Here is a 10,744-nt window from a genome sequence, read left to right on the forward strand (position 1 = left end):
TGGCCTTTTAAATGATGTTTCATGTGTTTGGGTGGGATGCAAATTTGACCGCAGTTATCCAATTGCCGCCGAAAAATCTGATTGAAAGTCGAGCATTCTGATGGAAATAAAAAATATATATACAGTATATTTTTTTTGCTTGGTCAAAAACGATTATAAACACAGAAGACCAAATAATACATTTGCTCTTAATTAAGAATGGCCAACTTATTTTCATACTTCTTCCATTTAAACTGCGTCTAGCGGCACACTACTCCTCCCTAGAAACAGTAATTTTTAGACAAATTGCTCCCCACAGTAATTTTTAGACAAATTGCTCCCCGTAAAGTTTGATCTGAGAAAAGACATTGTCAGGCAAAACAGCACATTTAAGTCATCTTCTTAAAAAGTGTCATGTTAAAAAGTGTGCAGTCATCTACATCTAACATGCCAGCCTGTATTGAGCACTAGAGTGCTGGGAACTAGTAGCTCATACATGCAGCTATAACGCTGGCAACAGGTGTCGTTTGTCAATGTCATTTGTCACGTCAGCATAATTATGTCGTTTGTTAACAGCCTGCATTGGGGATTCAACATGATTTCAGAAGAACTATGTCTCAATTTTATTGGGGGTCGGAAGCAACAGCTGCAGTAGAAAGACATCAAGTTACACCGCAACACGCGGCCGGTAACAACATAAAAAAAACAAAAAAATGCCAAGGAACTTGTAGACGTTGACATCTTTTTTCTGAGGTGGACACTAATAAGCGGGTATACGGAGTAAGTAAAATCCCCTCAAGAAGTTTTGGGAATCGATTTACTCAATAACTTGTTTTAGCTCTAGATGCTATTATCTTTGCGGTCTCCCTGAGACAAAAATGACATAACGGAGGACACGAAATAATACGCTGGCTTTCAGGAGGATATAGTCTATAGTCTATGGTGTTTTGACACGAATGTGTCATGAAACATGACTTCCTGATTACAACATCTTGACAGCATGTCACGTATTAGATTACCTTAGCTTAGGTTCATGCACAAATACTGAACACCTAAAGTTTATCATGTATCAATAGCCCTCTTTTTGATCCATTTCTGTATCCCCCCCATGTCCACTCTTGCCAAAACCAGATGGCTCTGATGCTTTGTCGTAAGCTGGCTGAAAGGGGTGTGTTTGTGTCGCCACTCGAACCCCTGCTGAACTGCAAATAAACTGGTCGCTGATTGGGATAAGCTAGCTGTATGATTTGTGCTGTTTTGCTGCTTGGAACTCTCTGTGTGCAGAGTTTGTCTGTTAGAATGGACAACGCAGCCTGAGTAATGTGTTAGCAGTGTCCATGGCAATCATGGAGTCTGCTGTTATCTCTGCAAACCATGAACGGGTCTGACTGTAGACTGATTAAGGACAGTATGTATCAAGCGGAATTTGCACAAATACGTCAATAAACCTCACTTGCACTCTCAACCCTTATGTCTAGAATAGGGCTAAAACGAGTCTGAGAAATTCAAGTATATCGGTTCGAAAAATGCTTTAGGCATGTTTGTCCTTGCCCCAGATACGCACTCACTCGTGTACAGGTCAAAAAATGAATATCAAGCCAATCGCAGCAACGGTTATTAATGCTCTCCGTGACAATAAAACACACCAGAAACTATACAGTATGGACACAAGAGCTGCGTGCGCTTTTATTTCAAAGTTATTCTCAGCTGTGTCATAATAACATATTGACATATGCCAGCTGTTTCAAGTGTTTGCCGATAGTTTAGGCTCCATTATAGATGTGTCTGTTATAACCTGCTAGCTAGCACTGCTCCAAAGACGATACAGAAATCACTTGACATTTTGATGCTGACAGCCAGACACAGATGCCGTTCCAACTGATCACATTTTAGCAAACCACGCAGACTCGAATGTGCTCTGACAGCTAGTAAATTGGTCTGTTAGACCAAAATTGATGCTTTGAGATTTGTCTAAAATGTTATCATTCTTGAGGAGTGTGTGCAGATTACATTGAAGAAAAAAAAATGTTGATCATCAAGAAATGGTAAAAGGTGGTCATTTATAACTAAATAGAAATGTTTTATTTGGTCTTCTATGCTTATTGATTTTTTTCATCCAAATATTCAATATTCAATTCAAATTTTCCCTAAGATATCCAAATACCAAAAATACTCGATAGCTGCAAGCCTTAGTCTTGACAAGAGTACATATGAAAATAATTTTGGATAACTGACAAGGGTAGCAAAAGGAAGTTGCAGTTGTTTTTTCAGTTCGAAACCTCTAAAAGGGTGTTTTATCCTAAACTGGATTTACAGTATTTAGATTACAAAATTGGAATCCAAAAAGCAAAGTTCAGCTTGCACCTGACCAGCGCCAGACTAGAAAGTACTTTTGCCAGCGTGAGCCCCAAAGCTTATTCACTCTGGTGTTTATGCAACAGCTCTGACTTGTTTACTAAGTACAACAGACTCAACTCTCAGTACTTTGAAGGTACTGCGACATTTTTGCATCTGAGGAGGTTTTGCGTTTGCAGGACTTCTTCTCTTTTGCCTTGTTTTTCCCCTTCAAGTGTTTAACACATTATTTCTGAGTATCAACTTTGAAGTTCATTTCATTTAACCAATGAATGGGTCAACTGAGTGGTGCTGATTAGATCTAACACATAACTAGTGGGGACTCCATTGCAGCTATTTCTCTTCTATGGAGCCTTAAAGTTAGTGTCCACTTGAGCCATTTTACATTAGAAAATTCTGCCTGCAAATCATCAAACAAAAATGTATGAATGAAATGAATTTATGAAATGAAATGTAACCTTGTCTAAATTTACTTACCCAGTGTAAAATCTGGGCCTATTTAACTGAACACAAAGGTGATCTTCTCTCAGGAAGCCATGAGTCATTCTCATGTATGAATGGTGACAGGTGAATACACAGATTGGCTGTACCTTCTGTCATATAATTCACATCTTCCGCCTGTCACTATGTTGCTGGCCAAGATAGATTAACCAATATATATATATTTCTAATAAATACCATTCCATGATGAGGAAATAATGTCGAATATCTTCGGGGAAATTAAGCCTCTGATTTTTTTTCAGAACTTTAAAGCTGAAGCCAATGAGAGCAATATAACTTGTTAGCGCTTAGCATATATACTCGGCCAAAGTTTAGTCAGAATCCCCTTAACTTGGGGCATGGTTTGCTTTTTTGGCTGGATTTTGCTTTTTCTTTTGGCCTTTTTGTTGCACTTATTCTAAAAGTACCCAGCCCTTGAGCTTGATCATAACTACCCGTCCACAAAGAATATCCGATGAGACTCTAAATATTAACTATTGGAAGGTTTTTCTTTTTACAGGGGTTGTTAAAACGACAAAATGCGAGAAGAGAAATAAATACATGGGTAGTTTATAAAGCAGCAAAATCCATCTCAAGGGGTGGCTGTTTTTGCTGTTGACTGAAAATGACATCAGATTTGCTCAGCTGTGTGTGGTGAGCTGTGTTTGGTCATTTCCTGAGCCTTAAAGGGACAATGTGAAAGATTTGGACCATTTTTCATTCAAAAAGGAATACATGAAATGATTGTAAATTTAAAAACTACAAATAAATGTGTTCTTAACGACCAACAGTATGTTTTAAATATAATCGTAGATCTTATTATTGTTAAACGATATTTCATGGCGGGTGGCACTTTTCCGGAGACTGCCATGTCTGTTATAGCTACTGACAATGGTAAATGCAGCACCTCTGTAATGGAAAAACGGCCTACATCTAACACATTGTCTCTTTATCTCAACTGTGATGTTTTCAATTGACCAACAGTGGCAAAATCTCCAACCCCTGAGATGGATAAAAACGGGGAGATTTTTCTCCTAATCCTATTCCAGACACACAATCTTAATAAAAATGCCTTATTTAGGTTTGTGGGGGCCCGTAAAACATATTTTACTTTTATTTTCACTTGACATCCTTTTTACAAAGCTTTCACGCATAAAGCGATCTGGTGATCTTGTTATTTTTGGATGTAAAATAACCTTTTAGCAACCTCAGGCGTCATTTTGGAAAACGATGGTGACCTTGAACACATCCTGAGGAGGTCAAAACTACCGCTATCTTTATGGACACTCGCAAACGTTTTAGCTATATCTTTAGATATACAAAAGCCCTGTTAGAATAGACAGATTAATATACTTTGCTTTTTAGATGAACATTTAAAGAGATGTTTTTGAAATTCTATAAAACCCACTCTCATTATTCTGAGAAAATACTTAGACCACTTCTACAAACCAGCACTTTCAACACACAATCTTGTATACGATAAGTAGCACGGCGAGATGGCTCATTTTTACATTTGGCTTTTATGTCTTTTTTTTTATATTGAGTGATTTGTAATGAAAATTAATCTTGCGTATTTTATAGGCTATTTTATAAGAGACTGTCCAACAAAGTCACATCAACAGCCCCTGTTTTGAAGAGACGGACACGAAGGCTTATGAACCCCTGCAGAGATAAAACTTGTTGTTCTTACTTTGGGCTGTGCCCCAGTAACAGTCGGAGCGAACACAGGTCTCCCTTGGCAGCGGCGTAGTGAACAGGTAGGGCGCCTGTGTCAGTGGCGGCCCCAGGGTCCACCTCCCCACTCTTCAGCAGCCAGTCTGTGATCTCATGATGACTGAAGCGGGAGGCCAGGTGGAGAATGGTGGCGCCAGAACTGTCTCTGTCCTGGAACAAAACATGGCGGCAGTGCCAGCATGTTCTTAATATTTCAACAAGCCATAAGTGTGATTACTGCAGTCAGGACCTTTGTATAATTAGGGTAACCTGAAATAACCTGAAAGGTCAGAGATTTTAATGACCCCGTAATGATAAAATGTCATTTCCCCATACAGAGTCGCAGACTAAAGATGTTTTCCAAGCAATTCAAATAATGCAATGGATGCAATCACTAAATGTGGGGGAAGTACTATTTGATGATTTGTCCCAATGGCTTCTGTTAGTGGTGCGATGAAGCTGATACTTTTCATACAAAGGTATCCTGACTAGAAAATCAAATTACTAAATGACTGAAGACTAATATTCATGTCCGCCTCACAGGATATAGCTCCTGGGTTCAATTCCAGCTTGGGCAGGGTGTTCTGCTCTGAGGTGTTGTGCCAAAGATGTACATCTAATATGGTGCTTGAATTTGTCTTTGAAGAGTGCACCTTTTTTTAGTCTTTCTGATGAGACATTAAGCAACTTAAAAATGAAAACTACTGTACATGTGTGTACATCTTTGTCTGTCTTTATATTAGTGACTCTCCTCTAAGAGGCTGAAAAGTTAACAGGGTTCAGTTGCAACCTAAAGTAAGTTTTTAAATTGATTTCGGCTTGGTAATACACAGCTGATGCGAAGACAACAGAGGAACCCCAAGTACTAGCTGGTCGCCCACTCACCTGTGGCCGACATCCACCCTGAGTCAGGAGCCACTGCAAGCAGGCCAGGTTGCCAGTGGCCGCGGCATCGTGGGCCGGACTCGCGCCGTTGTTGGCCAAGCAGTGGCCGGGCAGTCCGACCTCCTCTACCAGGAAGCGCACGCAAGCCAGTTTGCCCGCCCGGGCTGCGTGGTGGACCGGAGTGGCCCCAAGTGCATCCTTCACGTCTCTGGTGAGGGACTTTGACGCGAGTTGAGCTTTGAGAGTTTGCACGTCGCCTTGTCTTGCGGCCAGCAGAGTCCGCTCCCCTTCGATGACCATGGCTGCTGCTGCTGTTGCTGCTGTTGCTGCTGCTGCTGCTGCTGCTGCTGCTGCTGCAAGCTGCACGACGACCAACGTCCCCTCTCGATCCCGTTTCACTTGAGTACGACTGCTTCACGCGACGAAAACCTCGGCGTCAGGGAAGCGTTCGTCTCATTTTGCACTCAATTTCTCACTGTGCCCAGCCGATCAGTCCATGATTATAAGTCGTGTCAAACTCAAAACTGACCTGCCCACGGGTGCGCGTCTTCCTGAAAGGCACACCTGTTGCGCACCCTTCTTATTTGAATGTCATTTACTCCTTCAGCCAGTTTGTTTTCCAACAACTAAGTCGTATCATGTGCCTCAGAGAGTATTTTTCTCTTCTGGCAGATGGCGACATGGGACTGAGCGCCTGTTAAATAATCCATCAGGAGGAGGATCGCTGAGCCTGTTATAGGTGGTTGCTTTCTGAAAATCGGCTCAAGAGTTAAAGGGCCAGTGTTGAACATTGTCGTGCTGAAAGGTGTGCGTGCGGCGTTTGGTCACACATTTTACTGCGCTCGGGCCACAAACCATGTAGTCTACAATTGTTTCGGGGGGGGCGAAACGTCACTCCATTTATGTAACATAATACTGTATAGCTGTGACAGCAAGTTCACTTAAGTCCAATGTGCACATGAGATAGCCACCTAGCGGCTTGTGGTTTCAGTCAACTGTTTTTTTCTGGCAAATTACGCGTGCATTCTTTTTGCACATCTTATTGCGTATTATCATAAATATCAACATTAACAACAAAAGATTTTCCTGACAAACAACGTCAAAATATATGTTGTCTAAGCGACACCCAATATCGCTGAAATATTAGAAATGCAGACTCTATTGAGCATTTTTCACATGATCATTTTGTCTGCACTGCAATACGCAACTGCAAAAACACGATACCGCTCGTAACAAAAGCTGAACTCATTCAATGCCAGTGACAGCTATAGACGTCGAAGATTCATTTTTATTTCGGGATGGCCTTGAACATGTTTAAAAGGATAACTATCACTATTTGGCTTTTGCTGGATGGATGGATGTAATTCTTTGCGACACCAAACGGTGGCAGAAAAGCGCCGGGAGCATAATTGTTAATTGTGCTTTATTCTTGAACCGGCGTTAACGTCAATATGGGCATTGCTTCTATATGTATATGTCTATTTATTACAATTGTTGTTTATATATCTTTTTTCAAAATACTGTAACCAATACAAAATATTGGGCAAACTAAACAGTTTCCTTGATTCGGGGTTTCTACTGCCGGGCAACAAACAATGTTGGCCTGTACAGGTGTACAGTTTTTAAACATTGATCTCTTAAAATCTATGAAATTTAGTAGTTTATCCATCTTTAACTTTGGTGTTTCATTCCAACTGTGCTTCATACTATCAGATTTTGCAAGATTTCGGGGCCGGACTGTAGGATCGGCGTGCGCTAGTAGTGATATAAGAATGTGTGTGTGTGTGTGTGTGTGTGTGTGTGTGTGTGTGTGTGTGTGTGTGTGTGGGGGGGGGGGGGGGGGGGGTTGCGTGAATAGATGCTGTGAATAGTTAGTGTGTGGGGGTCTTAATATTGTCAGACTCGTGCTCGACGCGTGCCCCTCCGAACCATCTGTTATACAGGCCCAACTGTCATTTACACCTTGCACCAGTGGGATTTGTAAGATCGGGGATGTGAGGTGGGGGTTATTACTCCCCCGAGAACCTTGACTAATTGTACAAGAAAGTGGACAATAAGGACTCCCTGGTGGGATTCACAAGCACAAATCATAAATAATGCAAATCGTTGTCTGTTTGGACACCGGAAAAAGTCTACACGCTCAGTAGGTATTCCTCAATTGTTTTTCATTTAAAACAGGTACATAACAGCATAAAATAATGAGTACACCCTGTAATATTAGCCTATTTTAGCGTTGCATTTAGTTTATGTAATGTCTTGCCGATAACCTGTGTTTTCGACGTTTCCTGCTCCAACACGCCTGATTCCAATGATCAAGATCGTGATACCGGCCATCGAGGAACGAACGGAGTTCTACAAGCATACATTAAATTCAAAGTTTGACACGTGGACTGTACAAAAAAATAAATAAATACTTGTGCAGATTTTGTGTATGCACCCGTCTCTCTTTCGTTTTATTAGCCTTTTATCGAACACTGCAGGAAAACCTACTATACCGTGACTTTTATTTTTAATTTAAAATATTTATTGTATTTATTTTTAATTCAATCGTGGTCTGGTGAGCAAGCTTTTCTGGCGTGCACCAATTTTCGTCAGTCCCTTTTAAAGTTGTAACCCATAGGCTGTATGCCCCATACAATACTTTGACTTTGACTCTGCTTTTATATATATATATATATATATATATATATATATATATATATATATATATATATATATATATATATATATATATATATATATATATATATATATATATATATATATATATATATATATATATATATATATGTGTGTGTGTGTGTGTGTGTGTGTGTGTGTGTGTGTCAACAAACACCTAATTCAAAACAATATAAACAATAAACAATATAAAACAATATAAAACAGCAAGTGCATTACGCTATTACAATATTTTTATAATATTTTGTCGTATGACGGAGGCCTGGACAGAGAGGCCCAAAATGTGTCGTGATCAAGTTTGAATCCTCACTGCCCCCACTTTTGACTTGCCTCGTGGGAAAGCCAACGGTTTTGTTCCCCGGCCTGCATGGGCTATGTCTTGCACGCGTCAGGCTCGTGACAGTTATTCAAATTGCACTTAATTATGCTCCCAGCCCTCCGCCCCCGATTTTCTTTTGTGTGCTCACATCTGCTGCTGGGTTCATGGGCGGGAACATTCAAACCGGGCTCGAGTTCAATAAGCTTCTCCTTAGCGCAGCAACAATGTAATCGAACCACCTCGCACTGTGAAACGGACGCCCTGCCTATATAGTCGGCGGAGCTTACAAAATTGACCGTTTCAGATCCACTTTTATAATTATGGATGTCTTCATCAATAAAAAAAAATAATAATAATACCAAACAGTCTTAAGTTTACCAAAGAGAGAATGGCAACAATTAGAGATGAACTAATTTTTTGTGACAGTACTGTGTGCTCTCTAATCATCTTGTCCATCTGTAGCATGCAGCTGGTTGGCGCGTGCCACGCTCTCTTCCATTGTTGCCCTTGCGTGAGAACGTGCGTCCACCTGGGCCCGTGCACGATGAAGCCAGACGCACAAAAGACTGCACTTTAATTAATGTCATGAGTTATGCAAAGCACCGATGATCATAACAAAAGAGTGGATCCGAAGTTGGTTTCGAAAATACAAAATGAGCTTACATTGCACCCCCCCCCCCCCCGTCCCCCAAAAAAGAGACCACACCATACATTTTTTTTTATTTCAAACAAGGAAAGAACACAATGACGCGCAATGAAAACATACTTTATTCACTTGTCTCATTCTTGTATCAGCAATCCGATCCGCTTTGTCTAAATCATCTTGCCATTATATTTTTTACACAACGCACGTAAACGTTTAGGTTTTGCTCATGATTTATATATTTGCTGAAATTGAGGTTGCTGTTAATATTCCTTTCTTAGGCATGTAACCAATTTGGAAGAAGCCCAAAAGCATACATCTATTCTATTGAAAAATATCAACATCCGCGTTGTTCACTTTATTACTGAGCCTCTAGCTTGGTTTGACGATATCTTTATAGCCTACACTGGCTGCAGGGGATATATTAGAGCAGGGGTTGCACCTTTTAGAGCACCTTTTTAAGGAGGACCAATTCTAAATACTTCGTCTCCCACCCCCCCCCTCTCTCTCTCTGTGGTTTTGTCTCTCGGTGATCGATATTTATTTATTTAACGTTCTTTATTATTCTTTATTTTTACATCCTACCGAGAGACGGTCTATGTATTGCATTGCGGTGTGTCCATTTTGTCCCAGCAAGATAGCAAAGTTAATTGTATCCCTCCCAAACACACGAAGCATCATCGGAAAGTGAAGTCCTCTCCTGCACTAAGGTAGCTCCAATTAATCAAGCAATATAAAACAAAATCATGTCAACGACAGAGGGAGGAGAGAATATCAATCGAGTACAAAAGTTCACAACATATAGTCAGGATTCTACTTTTTGTTTGAACGAATTCACTTCCGTTAACAGGCATATGTCGAAAATAAAAAGTGCCGGGAGTGGGAGAGTAAATGCTATGAGAGCTACGGCAACCCATTTGTGAGCGCCTTTATTACAATGTAGGGTATTTTCTTATTTTTAATCATATCACCGAAACACGTACATCTTTTTGTGTCGTTTGTGCATAATCAATCAAACCACAGTATATGAAAACTCAATATCTTATGCATCAGGGAGTTGTCACAATCCTGAAGGACTCCTTAAACTCACCATGCAGGCGTGACGTGTCACCCCCCGCCAGCGAACAGGTCAACCGTGATCTGCAGTGAGAATTGCCGCAGTCAGACTTTCTCACACTCACGCGCTAACATTCAGCACACTCCCCCACATGAGGACACATGCACGCACGTGGCGTTTACATGCAAGTCCATTGATCATGATTTCAATAGGTTTATTTCAATCCATTCAAATACATTGCATTTCCAATAGTGGATTATATGGCTCACGAAGCACAGACATCTTGACACATATGTGCAATCGAGCGTCAGGTTGCTGAATTACTATTTTCATCATTACCCCGTTTTCAAAATGTATCCAATACTGAATATCATTGGAAAGCTAATCAACAAACATATAGGGACCATATATTCGCCTTCATGTTGTTCCCCAGGACGCGACATATATATGTATGTTATATTTGGAAAATGTCTACTCAAAAGAACTCACCACTTGCATGTTTTCGCAGCAGAGCGTCTCCTTGCCGTCATCACAAGTTGAAGACTGCAGTCATATTGAGCGCCCTTTTGCACACGAATCTCGTGGCTTATCCACGCCCGACTCGTCCACTCAGTGGGCGTCCACTTCAACTGAG

At 40.7% G+C, this 10,744-nt stretch overlaps 1 protein-coding gene across 3 annotated transcripts in view; it reads right to left on the reverse strand.

The window, feature by feature from the left end:
* espn (espin) overlaps positions 1-6,097 on the reverse strand; it is a 41,969-nt gene extending 35,872 nt beyond the window's left edge. Inside the window, exons 1-2 of one of the 3 annotated variants that reach the window (XM_088407801.1) lie at positions 5,413-6,097; positions 4,505-4,698 (exon numbers count right to left, since the gene is read on the reverse strand). In XM_088407801.1, the coding sequence (XP_088263927.1) occupies positions 4,505-4,698; positions 5,413-5,712 (494 nt within the window). In that variant the 5' untranslated portion in view covers positions 5,713-6,097. The remainder of the gene's footprint in view (positions 1-4,504; positions 4,699-5,412) is intronic. The other 2 variants (XM_088407800.1, XM_088407802.1) reach the window with 2 other exon arrangements.
* Positions 6,098-10,744: the final 4,647 nt, after the last annotated feature.

This window comes from Hippichthys cyanospilos, chromosome 2 (assembly GCF_059441005.1).
Source record: "Hippichthys cyanospilos isolate Australia breed blue-spotted pipefish chromosome 2, RoL_Hcya_1.0, whole genome shotgun sequence".
NCBI classification, from domain to species: Eukaryota; Metazoa; Chordata; class Actinopteri; order Syngnathiformes; family Syngnathidae; genus Hippichthys; species Hippichthys cyanospilos.